Source organism: Talpa occidentalis, unplaced genomic scaffold (genome assembly GCF_014898055.3).
Source record: "Talpa occidentalis isolate TD23 unplaced genomic scaffold, MPIMG_talOcc4v2.1 talOcc4.9, whole genome shotgun sequence".
NCBI lineage: Eukaryota > Metazoa > Chordata > Mammalia > Eulipotyphla > Talpidae > Talpa > Talpa occidentalis.
The window spans coordinates 75633828-75655447 of record NW_023605305.1 but is presented as its reverse complement, the minus strand read 5'-3'; the positions used below and the strand labels follow the sequence as shown (position 1 = coordinate 75655447).

General features: G+C 43.8%; 1 protein-coding gene and 1 non-coding gene across 10 annotated transcripts in view; both read right to left on the bottom strand.

Annotated features, from left to right (window-relative positions):
* Positions 1-13211, bottom strand: part of ARHGEF11 (Rho guanine nucleotide exchange factor 11) — a 101306-nt gene extending 88095 nt beyond the window's left edge. For 8 of the 9 annotated variants that reach the window (XM_054691434.1, XM_054691440.1, XM_054691437.1 and 5 more), the window contains exon 1: positions 13080-13211. In XM_054691434.1, the coding sequence (XP_054547409.1) occupies positions 13080-13129 (50 nt within the window). In that variant the 5' untranslated portion in view covers positions 13130-13211. Of the gene's footprint in view, positions 1-11039; positions 12285-13079 lie in introns of those variants that run through there. The other variant, XM_054691436.1, reaches the window with a different exon arrangement.
* Positions 13212-15427: 2216 nt separating this feature from the next.
* LOC119237410 (U6 spliceosomal RNA) lies at positions 15428-15537 on the bottom strand. The gene has a single exon (XR_005123335.1). It is a non-coding gene; the product is annotated as a U6 spliceosomal RNA (small nuclear RNA).
* Between the last annotated feature and the right edge of the window lie 6083 nt (positions 15538-21620).

Below are 21620 nucleotides of genomic sequence, written 5' to 3'. Positions count from 1 at the left end.
TGTAGACATCTCTCGCTCCTCTCCATCCCTCTTCTCTCAGAACCATCTGACACTGCTGACCATTCCTCTCTTCCTTTCCAAGATTGCAAGGCTCCCTCTGCTTCTCCACCACCCCTACCACCTCCTCTGTGGAGGCCTTTCCTCCCCTCTCCTCTGAATGGAGTGCCCTTCAGGGGCCTGTCCAAGCCTCTTCTCATGCTATACCTGGTTCCTGCAGCTTCATGCTTCCACCATAATGTCCAGATGTGAATGACCTGCAAAGCGATTCTGTGTCCCAGAGCACCCTTCTGACCTGCCCCAGCTAGCTGCTGCTACACATCTTCCTGGGTGCTCCACAAGCACTTCAAAACTGACCTGTCCGAAAGACATGTCGATCTCTCCCCTCCTTTCCCTGAAATCATGCTCAAGAGCTCCCTTTGAGTACCACACAGCAGTCCAAGTTAACAAGGGTGCTGTCTCTGCCGCACTCTCCTAAGTGTCCTCTCCCCCACATAACCAATGACTTCATCTTTGATTTTTCACCATCTCCAATGTCATTTCTCTAGTAGAGCCCCCCCCCACCACCGCCCAGATTGCCTGTGTTTTCCCAGTTCAGCTTTCCTCTCTCGACTCTTTCTTTCTTCCAACTGCAATGACCACACTGCAGCCAGATGATTCTGTTTCTTCTAAAAGCATATCTGACTCTCGCCTACTCAAGTCTTGCAATGGTCCTCCCCAGCCCTTAGGATGAAGTCCAAAACCTCTACCAGGAGGATCCTTAGGTCTTCAGGTTCCTAGTTCTCCTCAAGTTTCATTTAACTAATTGCTCTGTGGTCTTGCCATAGATCACAGCCACTTTCCTACAGCACCACACCCTTTCTGGCCTTCAGTTTTCCGTATGCGCCATCCCCTCTAGCTGGACGTTCTGTCTCAACCCTGAGCCTCACTTGGGGCCTCAATTTAAAGGTCCCTTCCACTAGGAACCCTTCCCCTGTTTTGACTGCTATCATGGGAGAGAGCTCAGGATGCCATACTACAATTCCTGCTTACTTCTGCCTCCCCCTACAAAATCATAAGCCTCTTGAGGGCAGGATATGCAACTTATTCACATAGGCTCCCCAGTACAGTAAGGGTTGCCAGTCAGTGAAGATTTGTTAATTGGACCAAACTTCTTATTTGAATATTCCTAAAACTGAGCCCTGTTCCTGTAAAGTCACTAAAACCCTAGTGGTTTTTTGCCCCCATCCCCAGAGCTCTGAGGAGAAAAGTGTCTGTGGTTCTGGCCTCATACAAGGTCCCATTCACAAAGCTATTTACTACACTCTCTCCAGCCACCTCCCCCCAGAACAACAGTGGCCTTTCTCTGCAGCAGCAGTCTCTTGGAGGGAAGCTTCTGAGGGCCCTGCTCTGGGAAATGAATGGGGCCAGCCCGGGGCAGGGAGGACAATAGAAGGGCGGGCCCTGTGCCCGGCAGACCCCTGCAGGGAAAGGCAGCTCGGAAATCAGGCCATCAGAACTCTGAGTGGCTGAAGGCAAGCAACCCTAACAAGGCTGCTCTGTACCCAGAAGAAACAGCAAATGCCCAAGACCTAGCACCCAAAAAGAACAAGGGGGGTGGGTGGGGGGGTGTTTCTGGCTTCAGTTCTTGGCAGCAATGTTTAGAGTTACTTTCTTGAAATCCTTTGGTTGGGCGTGGAGAGAATTGGAAATGTCAAGAATGAACTACAGTTTCATGCCAGGAGACAACAGGTAGGATACAACTTGCGTAAGGACAACTAAACTGGGTCCTAGAAAACACTGCAGAAAAATGAAGAGACATTACTGCTGAACCCTGAAAAACAGGATATGATACAAAAACTAACAGAAAACATGCAAAAAATAGAAGAACTAGCATTTATTAGTCTATCAGGTGCTTGGTAACCTGCTAAAATTTTTACATAAAGTGTTTTATGCAAACAAAAGACAAGAATCCAACTGCTATATGTATGTGCCAAAGGAATGTTCAGTAACAAAAAATGTAGTTTGATGGTTTTTTTGGTTTTTGTTTTGTTTTGTTTTTTGTGGGACCCTCGCCAGTGGCCGGGGAACGAACTGGTACTGCAGAGGCTGCGGGCAGCCTCGCAGCTCGGCGCTTAACCGCTGCGCCACCAGGGGAGGCCCATTTGATGTTTTTTTTTAAAAAAAGATTTTATCTATTTATTTTTGGATAGAAGAACTGGGGTGCAGGCCAGAGGTGGGGGGTAAGAGGATTCATCAGAGACAGAGTGGGGAGCTGAACAGGCAGATCTACTGAGATACACTGCTGAGGGGAGCAGCAGGTGAGCCAGGAGAGGTCTGCTGTGCCATGTGGGATTAGCTCCCTGGCCGGGGATTGAACTCATGCCACAGTGGCTGGTGATAGCTTGATAGCATTGAGACTTTAACCCCTGCGCCACCAAGAAGGCCCCACAGAGTGATGGTATTAACCAGAAAAGGTTTCCTTGAAGGAAATAAATCTGGGGAAAGGGGAGGAATTGGGAGAGGGGGGTGGGTAGAACAATACATAAAAAGAGCATGTGGAAAGAATGATGTGGCCCAGGAAAGAGGCTGATTGGTCTACCTGAAGCAGGGTACAGCACACAAGTTCTACAGCATATACGGGTCATATAACACCGACAACTAGTGAGATGTGGACTGAATTGAAGGAAAAAGTCATAAATCCCGAGTTGGGAGTTGGGCTGGATTTTTTACATTTTTAACAACTCCCCAGGTGATACTGACATTAGCAGTTCATACTCTGACAGCACTGCTTAGACATCTGCACTCTGAATTAAATTAAATTAATTCTCCTGTTTTTACAACAGAATCTTTGTTGTCTTTTCCAAGGTTTGAGGGGATTCTGAGCAAAGAGGGATCTACCTTAAGATGAGATCCTACACACCTGATTTCCCTTTTTATTGACATATAATTGACATATAATGTTATACCGGCTCCACGTATACAATATAATGATTCAATATTTGTATACAGTTGGCCAAAGGGTGCATGAAAAGATGCTCAACATCTCTAATTTTCAGGGAAATGCAAATCAAAACCACAATGATATATCACCACACGCTGGTCAGAAAGGATATTATCAAGACAAGCAATAACAAGTGTTAGCAAGGATGCAGAGAAAAAGGAAACCTTGGAAGGCGCAAGGGGTTAAACACCGCACTATGAAGCAGTCCGCAGCCTCTGAAGCACGAGTTAGATCCCTGGCCGGCCAGGGAGCAACCCACATGGAGAAGCAGACCTCTCCTCTCTTGCCTGCTGCTCCTCTCAGCAGTGTATTTTAGTTAGTTTGCCTGTTCTGTTCCCCACTCTGTCTCTGGTGAATCTTCTCACCCCCTGCATCCCAGCTCTTATATGTATAAATAAATAAATCTTAAAAAAAAAAAAAAAAGGAACCCTTGGACACTGTTGGTGGAAATAGAAATTGGTGCAGTCACTATGAAAAATAGTACAGCAATTTCCCCCAAAATCAAAAACAGAACTACCATGTGATCCAGCCATTTCATTTCTGCATATTTATGTGAAGAAAGTGAAATTGGTATCTCAAAGAGATATATGTACCCCTACCGTGGTCAGTGAAGCATTATTCATAATAGCCAAGATATGGAAACAACCTAAGTATCCACTGCGGAGGAACAGATAAAGAAGAGATGGTTTACTTATATTTAATGGAATTCTACTCACACACCTGATTTTTAAGTACTGTCCTGGGTTTGTTCAATGTCCCCAGTCACACCTGTCAGTCTTGAGTTTAGAATCAACATAGGCCTGAGCACTCAAACACAGGCCTTCCAATGGCAGCCAGAGTTTTCAGGCCAGTCTAGGGTATTGGCCAAACCAAATAAATGTCTTATCAACACTCCCCATATGTTTGGCACTGTAAAATTCACAAAATGCTTTAACAAAAATCCTGATCACCCAACTGAGTGGGGCTCGCACAAAGATGTGCTCAAAGTCCTACACGCTATAATTATGCTACTAAGACGGTTTCTGCACAGGTATCCCTCTAGCCCTGGAGTGTGGTCTGCTATGTGGGAGTGAGGTATGATTAATTGACCAGGATCCCGCACATACATGCTAATCTCAAATCATGATCCAGTTTCCTAAAGGATCTCCCAGAACTGATTCACCTCCCCTCCCTTTTCAAAGGCTGTATTGAAGAACTCCAACAATTTGATAGAAATGGCCTAATCTAAGGGTCTTAGTGAGATAAGTATCATTCAATATGCAGCATTCAGTGAACTGCTGGGCATGAACAAGAGACAAAATAACTCAATGATGGTCTTACTCACTCTAGCAAAGTAATATGCAGTTCTCAAAAACTTGAGAATCAAATTCGATTCAGCCATAACATACCTTGCTGATTTATCTTCTATATGGCTTTCAAATCTTGCTCTTCATTGTTACATTATCTTAGGACATGTGCTCTGAATTAAATTAGTTCTCCTGTTCTTACAACAGAACCTTTGCTGTCTATTCCAAGGTGGTGTGGGGGGTTTTGAGCAAAGCAGGACCCACCTTAGGGTGCCATCCTACACACCTGATTTCCCTTTTCTGTGTGTAGCTGACATAGAGCATTACACTGGTTCCAGGTATACAACATGATTCAATATTTGTATACAGTTGGTCAACGGGTACATGAAAAGATGCTCAACATCTCTAATTCACAGGGAGATGCAAATCAAAATAATAATATGCATCACCTCACACTGGTCAGAAAGGCAATGATCAAAAAGATAAGGAAACAAGTGTTGGTCCTCCCCAGCCCTAAGGATGAAGTCCAAGACCTCTACCAGGAGGATCCCCGAGTCCTCAGGCTTATAGTTCTCCTCCAGTTTCATTTAACTAATTGCTCTTGCTGTAAAAACTCCCAGCTTCCCCCTGTGGCCCCAAGCTCTCCAGAAATCTACATGTTAATATCAGAATTCTCTCTTTAAACACTATTTCAATCACCATATAACACACAAACTTCCCTTCTTCCTACCACCTCAAGTCTGAATACCTTTATCTGTCCCCTCTCCCCCCTCCACTCATCTTGTCAACCTAACTTTTCTCCTGTCTATAAACAAAGACCAACAAACTTACTATTCCAAGATCACACCCTGCTTGGTTTTACCCCAGAACCTTTGCTGACATTGTTCTCCTGGTCTGAGAATACCTATTCTCCTGGTCTCTTCTTTCTTCCACCTAAATAGTTTCTAACTGCTTCTGACAATTCTCATTAGCACCAACTTTTTACTCTTCCCTAAATGTACCTTTTTGGTAAACATCAAGATTCAGCAATTACATACTATATTTTTATTGTTTTGTGTTGTTTCATTAATAACATTTCCCAACAAGAATGTGAGCTCCACATTCTTGCATATTATCTATCAGAACACCAAGAACTAGCAGAGCATGGAGTTACTTGATAAATATCTGCTGTCCAACCAACGGACTGCAAGTGCCATGAATCAGAGCCACTGCTTGGAAGGTTCCCTCTGTGATGTGAAGCCAGGCCATGACTGGTGACCCTTCTGACCATTTTATTACAGCTTCAAACAGTGAAGAAAGACAAAAGGATAGGAAATCAAGAAAATCACTTCAGACTTTTCAAAGTCCCTTTTCTCACACATTCATGTCTTAGTTTGTTGTTCCTTGGAATGAGGAGGAAAATCTTTAAGATGTCAATAAAAATATTAGAAGATTACTAGTGACATTAGGGTCTATAATGAAATCTGAATTAAAAGAGAATAAAACAAAGTTAAATTGTAGCAAAGGAAAGCTGGGAATTCAAACAAATTTTTAATGGTTGAACTCATGGAACTACCTTCTGGAAACTATCACTGAAAATGGGAGGCTTTCAACCTGCCATAACTAGTTCAAGAGACATCCACATACTATTTGGAGTCAAGAGGAAAGGGCAAAGCGATCCCTTAAGGCTCACAACTTTGGTGAGTTTTCCCTCAGGTCCGTCCAGTTGTTTTAGTAGTACAAATCTGGGTGTTCTTCCAGATAAAACACCTTCCAAGTCCTACTAGTCTACGAGGGGCCACGGACTTCTCAGCTCCTCCCCAAGTTTCCCCATCATTGTTCTCCCCTCCCCCCTCCCATTTCATCACACAGCTGTGTTCCCTAGTCTCTTCAAACTTTCATTTTCACTGGTTTTCAGGAAGGTCAGATAAATATTCCTGGAAAAAAGTCCTGGCTCACTGAAAGAAAGGACACAAGGCATTAAGTTTTCAGTGGGTCAAAGAACAAAACAAAAAATCAAATCTCTGCAGTTGGCTAGCGTAACCGACTCATCTCTTAACTCAGACCCCGGTGTTCTTCCCGAAGAACACTAACCTCCTTCCATGAAAGATCTAACATGACTTTTAATAAGATAGATTACTCTCTTCTTTTGTGATCTGATTCTGTACTTCTTTAGTGCTTGTTTATCCCCATGGGGTGAAGGAGTGACCTTGGATGCCACCCACAGGTAAATGTTTTGGGTCTTTTCCCAATAGGTGATTGAGAACAGGAAGAATACACACAGCCTGTGAGGAAAGGAGTTTCCAAGTCACGTGATAAACCTAGGAACTAAGCTTAAAAAATAACAAATCAATGGATTTTTAAAAGCAATGTCACTAAGAAGAAATGAAGTAGATTCAGTCACTGTAAATTACAGTAGCTCCCCAGGTTTTATGAATGTCACAGTTACCAAAGCCCTTTTACATGCACCACTATCCCAGAATCTCAAAGTTGTTTTCTAAACACACTCTAGTCCATGGAGCATATAAGTTTCCGGAACTCCTATCTTTATGATAATCTGTGAATTAGCTATGTGTCATTTATTTCTGATGAACTCTTACTGTCATTAAGTTTTCATATTTTTTTGTCTACTCTCCTGAATGGGAGGACAGGAACCCTGACAGTACTTTAACCAGTTAAAAAAAGCTCACTCTGGTTAAATTCTTCAAAATCAATGGAAAGATCTTTCAGTCACCCTTAATTTGTTTTGGGCTACTGAAGTCCAGGTGGGAAGAGTGAAGAGATGGGAAAGCAATGTACCCTATTCCCTTTACAGATAAACCCAGTCTCTCAACTTCCTCTCTCCAGCTCCTCTATACACCTCACAGGAAATTTTGCCTCTTCTTAAGAAAAGAAGCTAGACTGGGGAATGGTGACACTTGATCTCAGATCTCTGGTAAGAACAGTTGCTGGGTTTGCATTTATTTTGAATTAGGAAGTCCTATTTCTAAAATAGGGAATGGCCAGAGATCATAAAACACTTTCCATCCCCATTCAAATAGTTGAAGCCACGCTCATTCATCAAAATTCCTCAGAGATTCAATGACCTTCCTCTTCTCATAGGCTTCTTCTAAATTGTCTCCCAACCCTGACCACTGCAAAAATATTCCTTCTTTTTGACCACAAGCACTACTACAACAAAAAAGCCTATTCACTCTGGTTAAATTCTTCAAAATCAATGGAAAGATCTTTCAGTCACCCTTAATTTGTTTTGGGCTACTTCGATAACAAAGTAGTACGTGAAGCTAAATGAAATCCATGAATTTATCACCTAAATTAATATAGAGTTTTACAATATAGAAAGCAATCTGAAATATATTATCGTATTTGATTTGCTTCTTTCAACAGCCCTGTGAGAGCAATGCAATAAATGCTTTGATCTTCAAATGACATGCTAGGTGAAAATGTTTGAGAACTGGAGAGCACTTAACATAAATGAGTTAGTGCTTTACATATGAGGAAAACAGAGGAAGCATGTGACTTGCCCAAGGTCACATAGTTAGGGGGAAGTCAGGGCTCAAACCAAGAACTCTTGGATTAAATCTAGTACTTCGCCTGGCTTGGTCCTCATATGAGATAACTAAATGCACAGAAAAAAGCTGTTTTATGGACACACACCCTTAACCCATCTGGCCATCTCAAAAACATGTGCATGAAGAACTAAGCAAGTGGATATAAAAACTTAGCAAGGTCATGGGCATCCCTGGTGGCACAAGGGGTTAAGTCTTGCACTTATGAAGCTATTGGCAGCCACTGCATCACAAGTTCGATCCCCGGCCAGGGAACTGACCCAGGGGGCACAGCAGACCTCTCCTGCTGCACCCCTCAGCAGTATATTTCAGTCAATCTGCCTGTTCTGCTCCCCATTCTGTCTCTGGTGACTCCTCTCATCCCCCCACACCTCTGGCCTACACCCCAGCTCTAGTATGCATAAATAAATAAATCTTTTAAAAAAAAAGACTTAGCAAGCTTTGTACCATTCCTTGTAAATATAATTCAGAGTCATTATATCTGCTTGCAATAGCAAACATTTTTAGAAACCCTTGAAAACAATATATATTAATGACAATATGTTATTCAGGGACAAAAGCTGAAACAGACACAAAATAGCTATACTTAGTCCATCTTTCAGCAACAATTAACACTAAAAAATAGACATGTCACAAATGCTTCATGTTTCTATGGACCACCGACTTACTTCCTGAGAGGGTGTTACACATCATCTTGGAAGCCTTCTCTAACTGACCTTACCTGCACTACAATTGAAATTAACATATGAAGGTTGAAACCATCTGAAATGAAAGAATTTATACTTGCTGACATGCTAATTTATTCCACAATTCATTCATTAAGTATTTACTGAAGCACTTTACTTGCAAAGCTCTACACTAGACCTGTAGGATATACCAGAAGAAATCAAACATAGTTCCTGTCTTGATGGAGTTCAGTCTAGTGCTGCTTTTATGTGGTCCTCAGGAGCCATGTACCTTACCTAGTTCCTCAGTTGGACTGCAAGCTCTTTGAGAGCAAGAACTGCATTCTTGAATTTTCTGAAACACACTAATAGCACCTATACTAGGCTCTCTACAGAGCAATTTGATAACTAAAGAGAATCCTTGACTCCATAATCTGCAACTTTTTTTTACACTCTAACCCTCCAATATGGTGTAAGATTGTGAATTATTTACAGTTCATAGGGTCTTGAACCAAGTGGCAAGAGCCAATGCAAATCGAGTGCCCCAGAATGGGACCTCAGCCCCCAATTTGATTCCAACAGGGATGAGAATTGGCATGGGGGTAAAGGGGAGGAATGCTCTCATCCTGCAAGTTGTATTATCTCACAGGAGAAAATGGTGCTCTGGCGACAGAAACTACAGGTGCTGGCCCCAAGACTGTTAACAAAGAAAAATGCATTTTGTCCTACCGCAAAGAGAATACAGTGGTGCTCCCATGAACTACAGGACAGCCAAATCAGACAGGGTGGGGTGACAACAGGATTCAGAATCAGTAGACAGAATCTGACTGATAGTAGTGAGTAAAATCACACTGGGCAAGGCAGGAAGCTTCTCTGAGCCTCAATTACCCCTTCTGTGAAATGGGAATAATAACCACTGACTTGTCCACCTCACAAACTGTATAGTAAGGCTCAAATGAGGTATGTTCTATGAAAGCACTTAGGAAATCATACCATGCTATACAAATGTTGGGGGAGACCTAAGGAGAGAAAAACTTCAGCCCAGGAACCCTCACTCCCCCCTCCTGCTTGCATCCCCTAACAGCAGGGTTTCCATCTTTTTACATCCTTGAATTCACTGACATAATTCACCATCCAATTCTTAAAAAGGCAAGTGCACTAATTCCAAACTCCAAAGGGACAGAAAGAGAAGGGCAGCCAGGTAACCATTTCCACTGTTTGCTTTTACATGCCTCAGTTGCCCCTTTCTACAGAGAGGCCAACGGAGAAGGGAGAGAGATTCGAACCAGCCACACATACTTTTTTGTCCTTTACGTCTGCCTTCTCCTGTCCACTACCAAGTCAGGTCCCCATCTGGGGAGTACTGAACTAATCTAAATAGGACTGTGAAGCAATACACAGATTAGCATTTGCGAGAGATTATATGCATTTTAAGCCACATTCCACAGCCAAGAAGAAATTATTAGCATGGATAATCAAAGGTTACCTGGATGTGGAGAAAGTAATCACTCCCTTGCAAATATTCTTCCCTAGCTCTCCAATATTTTTTCCAGGTCCAATCCTTTCATCTGCTTGGTGAGTCCTCTAACCACCCATTTATCCAGTTCGGATGGGTGAGGCACCTCCAAAACCCTCTCTCAAGATTTTCATGGAAAGGGGTGAGGAAGGGGAAGAGAAGGTAAAGACAGCGTACAAAGTTGTAAGTGGTAGTGTTACCAGAGATGGGGAGGTTTGCAGACTGGAGGATGGGGGGAGCATACTGTGATAGGACTCTAAGGGCCAGTGCCTCTGCCCATGAGGCCAAGAACCCAAAACAACTCCTTCCAGCTTGGGAGAGGGAAGGCCCATTCTGCAGAGTCAAGCGTATTAAGAACAGCTTGGAAGATTAAATCTAGAGCATCAGGCCCACTGGCCGGTCTCATGTTAAGCCTTAAGCTGGAAGAGGAAGACGTTCTAAAGTGACCTCTGTATTTGGGGGCCATGTCAGCCACTGGTAAAAACCCAGACCTGAATGGGTACAAAGGGTGTTTTGACCCCATCATTCAGGCCAAGAACATGCTCCTTACTGGAGAAATGGGAATCCCCCCTTTAACAAGTCCCACCATTCCATAACCACCAGCCTGTGGAGGTCCAAGCCTCGGCTAGGGCCCTTCCCCCAGCAGCTCCAACACCTAAAGCCAGTCCCAATCCCTTTTAGGGGGGCTCACATGACCAGGCCTATAGCCGCCTCCCACCCCCTGGGCTGGCAAGTTAGGGACTCAAATTCAGCCTCCAGGCTGGCAAAAGTCAAAGGTGGCTGGAACCATTTCCCCCTATTTCTCCGCCGCTGCTGGCTTCACTGTAGCTTACATTAAAAAAACAGTGAATCAGGAGATGTGTTGGAAGGGGGTGTGGGGTGTCTATAAACACACAAGCTCAGACAGTCCCTGGAGACCAAAGCTCCTACCCCAATTCCCACAGCCCACCCAGACCCTTCTCTTGCAACCTTTTATCAAAACACAACACCCTCCCTCCCAGTCCTTCCCTAAGTGTTGAAAAACCATTTTATTAGCCAACCTACCTGTCTATACTCTGGGGTAACCTTACACTCATGGTTTCTCAGCGTCTCCACGGCTCCAGAATCCAGTAGTTTTGATGTCTTGATCAGGAATGAATTGCTTGCAATTTTTAAGGTGAGAGGAGGGCCTCCCTGAAGACACAGTCCTTTTGCCGAGGGCTCTCAGGACCCTGGTAACTGAAGCTCCGTTCTACTTCCACCAGTTAACATGGTCTCCTCCTTTCTTAGCCCCCTCTTCCCCTCCCCCCTTAAAAAAAAAGAAAAGAAAAGAAAGAAAAAGGAAAAACTAGGACCTTCTTCAAAACCAAAAACCCAACCACAAATCTCTTCAAGGTTAGCGCTATGGGCTAACACAAATGAATCACAGGAAGAATGTGACTTCAAAATATCAGTCTTAACTGCAAAATACAGATAAAACCCATCCTTTAATCCAGTTTTCCCAGCTGTTGGCAAGAGAGCCTCGAGCTCCAATGGGGGAAAAATTCTCTGGTTTCCAATGCTTAAAACGACAACAAATATATTTGAGGGAAGAATAAAAAAAGAAGGATAAATCCGAATTGGCACTTGGAAAAAAATCTTCCAGCTTATTTGCACAGTGAAAAATAAATAAAACCATACAATAGTATGTACACAACGGCACTCCTTCCAAGTCCAGTGCAACCCTGGAAATCAAAATTATGAATTTCCTTTTTAAAAAAGCTCTTACATGAAAGGTTTTGAAATTCTGAAATGAGCCAATCGCACCAAAAAAAAAAAAAAATTCAAAAAACACCTGAAATGTTATGCCTTTTCTTTAAAATGGTAGCAATAACCACAAACCAGAGAAAATCTCTGAAAATATTTTCTCCTTTTCTTTTTCCTTTAAACTTGCAGGTTTCTCCAGCTACCCCAGCCTGATTCTCAGACCCAGCCCAGGTTCGGCCTTTTTCAGAAAGACAATTTCCTGAGTTAGTTCTGTTTTGCTCCTCCACATCCAGGCTCCGAAAATTTCTCTTGCCTCAGCCTCCATGAAACGGAGATTTCGCTTCCTCCCGTCTCCCCTTTTCTCCCTCTCGCCCAGCCAAAAAAAAACTGCTCCTTATTATGAATAGTTTGGAATATTATTGTGGATTTGAGTCGGGGGTGGGCTTTTCCGCCCCACCAGCCGCTGGAAGATCGCTCGCCGGGCTTCTCCCGGCCTCTCCTCCTAGCCGCCCCTCGCCTGGTCTCGCAGCCACAAGCCCCGGCCGCGCGCAGGACCGCAGGCGGCCTCCGGTGCCCGGCCCCGCTCGCCGCTCGCCGCACGCCCGACCGCCGCGCTCGGCCTCCGCGGCCGCGGGACTCCGCGCTCGGGCGCAGGCAGGGAACGCGGCGGCGGCAGGCCGGCTCCGGCGGGCGTCCGGCTCCCGGCGTCGAGGCCGCGCTCGCCTCCTTCCGGGCCCCTTCCCCCTCGGCTCGCCGCTCGCTCGGGCGCAGGCCCGGCGGCCGCCCCCTCCCCGCGCCGCCCGCCTCCGCCTTCCCCGCGAGCCTTTCTCCGGCCCTCGCTGGGGGGGCGGGGCCGCAGGCTCCTCCTCCTCGAGCGCTGCCCGCCGGCCTTTCCCCTCACGCCGCGGCCGCGGGGGGCGGGGGGCGGGGGGGGGGGCCGGGCGCCGGGAGCCGGCCGCGCTCGCGTCCTCGGGCTCCAGCGGTCGCGCCTCCCGCCGGCCTGCGCCGGGTCTCGGGCCTCCCGGCGCAGCCTGTCCCGCCGCGACCCCTCGCCGCCGCCCCTCGGCCGGGCCCTCTGCTGCCACAGCGGCGCGGCCCTGCCCCTCGGCGCGGCCTAGCTGGCCCCGGGCTCGGCCAGATCCCCGGCTTTTTCCGGCCCTGCCCGCCGGCGACCCCGGCCCCGACTCCGCGAGGCCCCGCGCGCGGCCCCCGCCGCCCTCTCCCCGCTTCCCTCGGGTGCCTGCCCCTGACTACTGCCTCGGCTCCGGACACGACCGCGCTCTCCCCATCCCCGCTGCCGCGGTGCCCCGCGCCCCCCACCCCACCCTACCCCACCCCCACCCCTACCCGAGCCTTTACCTCCTGGCTGCCACCAGCGTCGCCCCTGCTCTCCCACCGCCACTGCTCATCTCTCCTCCGCCTCGCTTCTCATCTTATTTTCAAAAATTTGTTGCGGCCTCCTTCCAGGGAATCAGGAGCACTTGGAACTGTTTCCTCCCTTTTCTGTGCCCCCCCTCCCCCCCCACACACACGCACCCTCCGACAGTGGTGGAAGGAGACCCTTCGCTTTTCCCCCTCTGCTTGGTTTGGGCATATACCAAGTTGTGTAAAGAGTTTTTGAACTCGACGGAAAAGCCTTTCAAGGACAATTCTATTTTCATAACTCCCTCTCTTGTAATCACAGTGTCTAAATCTTTCCAAGTAACATGACTGAAGGTCCTAAGCGTTATGATTAAAAATAATTCAGATAAAAAGGAAACTTTTTCATTAGGACTGGAGAGTCTAGCTTGATTTTCTTCCCTAGGTAAATGCAATTGTAAAATAGCCTGCAGGCATTGCTCTGTTTGCATACATTCTTTTCCTTCCACAGCATCTCCATTGTTCTTAGGGGCTGTATTTGTGTATCTTTCCCCTTACCCAGCCGGAACTGCCGAGTGACTTTAGTGTTAATAGTGGTGGTTTTGCAAATGGCAAGAGGAAAAAAACTAATCAACGGTTGAGGACTTTCAATGAACCGGGACCTTCCCCTCAGTTTTACCAAGTACAGGTTGGCAAATTCAAAGACCTGCTGCCTTCACTCCCTAGTCCGGAACTCCCAAAGATGAGAGTGCTGTCCTGTATCTGAAGCACCACTGTCCAAATTGCTACCGACTATTCTTTTCCCTTACTCCCTGCAAAGGTGAATCTCCCAAAAGTGGACATTTCTCTGTGGGGATAGAGCAGTGGTCGGCAAACATTTTCAGCTTTGTTAACATGTGTAGTCTTTTTTTAAAGATTATTTGCATGTATTTTATCAATATTACATACCTTATAAAACATGCCTTAGAGTAGAAATATTAAAAGATTGAGAGGCCTTCCTGGGGGGCGCAGGGTTAAGCACCGCGCAGTGAAGCAATCCGCCACTTCTGCAGCCAGGAGTTCCATCCCCAGCCAGCTAGGAAGCAATCCACATGGCGAGGCAGCCCTCTCCTGACTAGTCCACTGCTCCCCTCAGCAGTGTGTTTCGGACAGTCTACCTGTTCTGTTCCCCACTCTGTCTCTGGTGAATCTTCTCACCTTCCCCTGCCCCCCCATCTCTGGCCTGTGCCCCAGCTCTTGTATGCATAAATAAATCTTTTTAAAAAAGAAAAAAGATTGAAATTAATATGAGCATATTTAATAAACATTACTTTTTCGGGAAAGTTAATGTCATAACTGGAAAGATACTTGTCAAAGAGGTAGGTTTGGTTCTTTTACTGGTTTTTTATTTTTAATTGCAGTAAATTGCGTTATAACACTATAAGTTTCAGGTGTACGACACTGAAAATCAACTTATGTATAAACTGCATTAAGTAAGTTCACCATTAAGAATATGATCCTATCGGGCCTCCCCGGTGGCGCAGCGGTTGAGCGTTGGGTTGCGAAGCTTCCCGCAGCCTCTGCAGCGCCAGCTCGATCCCCGGCTGCTCCCCGGACACCGGAGGAGGGTCCCACATGGCGCGCAGACCTCTCCTGCCGCCCGCTGCTCCCCTCAGCAGTGTACTTCAGTCCTTCTGCCTGCTCTGCTCCCCACTCTGGCTCTGGTGAATTCTCTCACCCTCCCGCGCTTCTGACTGTACCCAGTGCTTGTATCAATTAATCAATCAATCAATCTGTATAAATAAATAAATAAATCTTTAAAAAAAAAAAAAAAAGAATATGATCCTATCAATCACCATACATTTGTCTCCCAAAGAGTGAGATTTTGAACGGAAGAAGTGCATCTTTGTTTGCATTTATTAAATTATGATACTCGTTTTCCAATCCATTCACCAGGATGCAAAGGCTTTTTTTTTTTTAATAAATTTTATTTTTATATTCCCCATACAATTGCAATCCCTTATTTTGGCCCCAATCCCTCCCCTTCCCACCCCCCACCCCCCATAGAGTGTCTCTGGTTCATAGTTTTTTGTTGATTTTGATTTTCACTTTCTTATAGTTATTCATTTTCCTGGTCCATTATTTAAGTTTTCTAGATTCCTGCTATGAGTGAGACCATCCGGTATTTTTCTTTTTCTTTTTGGCTTATTTCGCTGAGCATGATCCCTTCCAGCGCCATCCATGTTGCTGCAAATTGCATGGATTTATCTTTTTTGAATGCTGAGTAATATTCCATGGTATATATGTACCACATCTTCTTGATCCAGTCATCTATTTTTGGGCATTTGGGTTGTTTCCAAAGCTTAGCTAAAAATATGGAACGCTTTACGAATTTGCGTGTCATCCTTGCACAGGGGCCATGCTAATCTTCTCTGTATCGTTCCAATTTTTTTAGTATATGTGCTGCCGAAGCGAGCACTGCAAAGGCTTTTAATTGAAATTTATATTTTAAGTAAATTTATATCTTAAGTCAGTCATCCTTCTTGAATGATTGAAAAATTTGCATTTCATGTATTAACAAATGGGTTCAAACCCACTAAGAAGCTTCATTTAGGTTTTTAAAACATTTTAAAATTCTGTTTCCTTGTTTTTCAAGTATGCAGACAAAAGTTTCTATAGGTGAAGAATATTGGTTTTGATAATAAATATAAATCACAATATTGAAAATACTTCCCATCATGAAGTTTCAAAATGCTTTTTCCATAAACATGAGTTTCTTTAGAAAAACAATTTCTTCCCCATTTATTAATAGACATCTTCACCTTGAAGGGATTAAGTGGACTTTTGTTGTTGAAAACAAGTGCTAGAAGGCATACTCTTGCCAGCCATTTCTCATCATAGAACATTGTAAAATAAAAATGTGTCTCTCCTCTAAGTCCACTATCTCATTTTAGACTTTTCCCAGGAGATAACCAATGAATCTCCGCAGAACAGAGATTTTCATGGCCCTTCCCTCTGCTTTTACTCAGAATTGTAAAGTTTGTAGCAGTTAACAGGCTTATTCCTGTCCAGTGATTACATCCACTATGAGTCTGACCTGTTCCTGGAAACATCTTGCATACTGTGTATAACAGATGACTTCTTAAATAGAGAACCAGTGTGAGTGGTAGTCAAACTATATATTAAATATGAGTAACCTTTAAATAAATATTTTTGCTATAGTTCAAAACTATTTCTAGTACATTTTTTTTTTAAGATTTATTTATGTATACAAGAGCTGGGGTACCCGGCAGAGGTGTGGGGGGGGAGTGAAAGGATTCACCAGAGACAGAGTGGGGAGCAGAACAGGCAGACTGACTGAAATACACTGCTGAGGGGAGCAGTGGGTGAGTCAGGAGAGGTCTGCTGCGCCATGTGGGTCACCTCCCTGGCCAGGGCTTGAACTTGTGCTGCAGTGGCTGGCGATAGCTTGATAGTGCTGGGATTTAACCCCCCTTCCACCAGGGAGGCCCCCGCCCTCTTATTTTTAGGAATGAGAAGCAAGGGTTAAAAAACAGGTATGGTTAGGTTTTATTTGCTGAGAAGGATTCTAGAAACTTAATATTTAATTGGGTAGCCAAGGGAGAGCCATGGTGCAGAACCTTGAATGGTTCCCAGCATGAGTTCTACGGAAGCAACTTCTCATTAATGGACAGACATACCCACCCAGGCACAGCTGCTAGGTTGTCATCATTCTCCTGCTGTTGTTAGTGGACAGGCCTAAGAAAATAAAATCACCATTAGAGGAATAGTGACACTGTTATGGAGATCTATTTATCCTTCTTTAACCTTTATCAGTTGGAAAGCTAATGTGAAAAGGCTTGCTTAATTAACGTATTGTTTAGTCCTTAGACTGAGAAAATTTTGTGGTTTTTTTTTTTTTTTTTTAGCTGTTTTAGTCTTCTCTAGAATGTTTCTGGGTAGCCAGAATAACCAATATTTAAACTGTGTAACAGACATCCTTTCACTGTCACTCAGAATATTCTGTTCATTCAATCTGTTGATTTCCCAATAAAATGTTCATATGAAGTGATAATAACACCCAAAATATATAGTGCTTTCTGTGTAAAGTCTGTTCTAAACAAGCTGCAAGTATTAACCATCCTTCCTCCCAGCCATCCTTTGAGGATATTATTATCCTGCTTTTCAGATGGGAAACAGCAGTCCAGAGAGGTAAAACAACTGACTTAGGGTCACACAGCAGGGAACTCAGTCTGGCCCCAGAATCCATGCTTAACTGTCAGCCACACCATGTACTAGGCACTGCTGGCACTGGTGGGAAAGATAAAACCAAAAAACAATGCAGAGGCAGAACCCTCTCTGAAAGATAGAAGAAGTGAAGGGCTTATTGCAAAGAAACTGGGGAGGGTGGAGCTGAAGTAGAGGTCAGCAGTTAAACAGCTAAGCCTTCCATAGTTCTTTCCATTGCTAGTGCAGTCAGTGACCAGCAAATTATACCTTAATGCTCTCAGTTCTTTGTCTCCCCTTTCAAATACATTACCCCCAGGAATGTAACCCTTCATCACTTTATTTTTTTTAAAGATTTATTCATTTATGTATACAAGAGCTGGGGTACAGGCCAGAGATGCGGGGGGGTGAAAGGATTCACCAGAGACAGAGTGAGGAACAGAACAGGCAGACCGATTGAAATACACTGCTGAGGAGAGCAGTGGGAGAGACAGGAGAGGTCTGCTGAGCCATGTGGGCTGCTCCCTGGCTGGGCAAGGATGGAGTTGCCATACAACTTGTGCTGCAGAAGCTACAGATTGCCTCATGGTGCGGTGCTTAACCCCTTGTGCCACCAGGGAGGCCCCTCTTCATTACTTTAGAGGACTTCAAGAAATTTAGTGGAGAAGAGGCTGCTCACCTTAGGTCTCACCCCATTGTCCTCAGGGTCACCTCTCAGGTGTGCACTCCCGCCTCCTGAGCTTGGTACCTTCCTGTCTGGTTACCTTAGAAACCAGCTCTCTCCCATCCACACCCTAGTAGCTGAGACAAACTGAATAACAGGGAAGGTGCCAAGATGAATTGTAAAGAAAAATGTGTGAAAGAAAAACAGTTTTAGATAGAAGACTAATATTTTGAGAAGTTGGATGTACATGTGTGTTATTATTTCCCTTCCAATAAGAAAAAGTTATCAAGATCAAACGTGAGATACAAAAAAATTGGTGAGATGCAAAGAGGAAGATGATAATAATGATAATAATAATAACTGGTCTGAAGCTTGCTTTAAAAACTAAAAAAAGGCCTTTAAAATTTTTAAAAATATTTTTATTGCCATACAATAAATAACCTGTGTTTAAAATGCATAAACTGGTAAGGTTTGACCCTTAGGCACTCATGAAAAAAATTACCAGAGTTAAGACAAATTCTTTGCAAGAATGAATCTATGAACGCTCACACAAGAAAATATAGATAATCCAGATAGCCTTGTATCTATTTGAAAAATGAAATTTGTAGTTTAAAACTTTATATATAAACTATATAAGAAAATTCCAGGTTCTAATAGTAGCTTCATTGGGATATTCTAAGAAACACTTAAAGAAGAAATAATGCCAATTCCATAAACTCTTCTAGAAAATTGAAGAGGAAAGAATTCTTCCTAACTCATTCTATAGAGCCAGCATTACTTAAAACCAAAGACATTGTAATTAAATAAAGCTACAGGCTAATGTCTTTCATCAACACAGCAACAGAGATGTACAGTTCTTAACAAAATTTTAGCCAATCAAATCAAACAACATATAACATCATACCTAAGTATAGTCTAGCCTAGAAATTCAAGGCTGGTTCAATATTGAGAGTGCATTATATGAAAAACCACATGATTATCTCAATCAATACAGATGTAATACATTGTGCTTGATTAAAAAAATCAAAAAATCATTTTAAAAATGTTGTTCCATTGTCTTCTAACTTACATTTTTTATGGTGTGATGTGTGCTGTGTCTTTTCCTTCTTTTACTATCTCTGCCTTATCACTTGTATTAAGCAGTTGAATAATGATGTGCTTCATACAGTTCTCTAGTTTTTTGTGTTTGAAGTTCATTGAATTTCTTGGATCTGGGTTATAGTTTTCCTTAATTGGGAAATCTCTTAGTTAATAATTTTTTCTGATATTTTGTTCATTCCCCTTGCTTCCCTCTCCTCTGGAGACCACTTCGTGTATATTAGCCACTTTAAGAGTCTCAAGCTCTTTGATACTATTTTTTTCAGTCTTCTGTTTGCTCTTAATATTAAACCCAGAAATTCCTTCTTCTGTTATGCATAGTTTGCTGTTAATCATATCCTGTACTCTTTGAGATTTTTCATCTCAGAGTTTTTCATCTCAAAGTTTTCATTCCAAGGGTTCAGTTTGGTTCTTAAAAAAATCTCTTCATGGGCCTCCCCTGGTGGCGCAGTGATTGAGCGCTGGGCTGCAAAGCTGCTCGCAGCCTCTGCAGCGCCAGTTCGATCCCCGGCCACTGGCTAGGGTCCCACATGGCACGCAGACCTCTCCTGCCATGCCTGCTGCTCCTCTCAGCAGTGTATTTCGTCAGTCTGCCTGTTCTGTTCCCCACTCTGTCTCTGGTGAATCCTCTCACCCTCCCGTGCTTCTGACTGTACCCAGTGCTTATATAAATAAATAAATAAATAAATAAATAAATAAATAAATAAATAAATAAAATATTTTTTAAAAAAAAGGAAAAAAATCTCTTCTATATCTACACTTAGTATACTCAGTCTTTCTTCTAGCTTCTTGAATTTGTAGAACACAGTTATAATCTTTTTGTGTATTAATTCTATCATATGTTTATTTCTGGGTCAGTTTACATGATTTGGTATTTTTCCTTATGGGCCATAACTTCCTGATTCTCCCTTCCCACCCCCACCTCTCCACCCCCCACCCACCCCAGGGCAGAGGAAGAGCCGGTTGTGGTGTGTTATTTGACCCTCTTGGGGTGCAGATTGTTGGTGTTGTCACATTTCTTGCGTCAGTTGACAGTTCGGGGTGCAGGCAAGCATACACTTGTAGCAGATCATGTTGTCGCAGTTGTATTTTTGGGCAAGTTGGCAGAAGGAGTTTGATGACATCACCCCAGGCTCAGCACCAAGTGCAGGGTGGACTCTGCGTATATTTTGAGAGAGTATAGGCATTCTGCAGCTGTTTGCCAGCAAAAATCAGATACTGCTGGTCAGGTGGGATGCCTCTGTCTCGGACTTTGGTTTTGACATTCTTATGGCTCTTCACAGTGATCTGCTTCTTTTTGGATGCCTTCCTGAGGAGAAAGAGAACTACTGATACTCTGCATTCTCAGCAGTCTCTTGTTGGATGCCAGACATTTAGAGTTATACCTTATTGGGTGTCGCATATTTTTGTATTCCTATGTATGTTTTCGTATTTTGCTACACAACACAGTTAAGTTTCTTGGAAATGGTTTGACCCTTTCAGGTTTTGCATTTAAACGTTGTTAGGTAGAACCAGGACAATATTTAGTCTAGAGTGGGTCCCTACACCCCCCACTACTGAGGCTTTGGCCTTGTGTGAGCTCCATCTGATAGCCTGTGAGTTCTGAGATCATTCTCTCTGGTAGGTGGGAGCAGGCACCCTTCCTGGGCCTGCGTGAGTTTTAAGAATTGTTCTTTTTACTCCTTCCAGGTAGTTCTTTGCTCCATCTAGGATAGTTACCTCACACAGAGTGATCTAAATCTGGTTGGATACTCATGGGAGACCTTGTGCAGGGCTCTGGTGTCTCCTTTTTCGTGCAGATTGCTTCTTTTTTGATACTCTATTCTGTGCCCTCCACCCTCCTGACCCTCCAGAGCCCAGCTTTGTCTTCCCAGCTCTGGAATATCTCTGCACTCTACCTGGGCTCCCCTCCCTATGCGTTGGTCTGGACACTTTGTCCAGAAAGTAAGCTGGAACAGCTGTAGGACTTTCTCCACTTGTTTCTTATGTCCCAGGAACCACTGTTTTTCTTGCCTGGTATCCAATGCCTGGGGGAATTGTTATTGCACGTATTTAATCTATTTTTTAGTTGAATTCAGTTGAAATAATTGAATTCAATCCTCATCATCCCATTTTGGCTTGAGTTTTCAAATTTAACCCCAACTCTAGACTTAAAATTTGAAAAATTTTCCCATTGGTGAAGTTAAATTTTGAAGGAAGGCCTGTTGTATTACTATTTCAAGAGGGAGGTTTTTCAGCATGGTATTGGCTCTTAAGCCAGCTCTCTCAAGTTTGAATTTTGTTGTTGTTTTTTTTTTGTTTGTTTGTTTTGGAGCAAAGCGTGGTTTTTGCTCTTTACAAGGTTATTTTTGAATTGCAAAAATTCTGTTTTTCTCCTGTATTTCTCCATTTAATCTTGGCTGTCACAGTCGGGCAGATAGAAGGCACAGGAAACTTTTATTACAACTCAATCATCTGTGATGACTGAGTTTCAGTTTTGGATCCTCCAGGATTCAGAATTCAAGCTATGTGACCATAAGAAAATTAATTTATCTATGTCTGCAGCCCACATGGCGCAGCAGACCTCTCCTGAC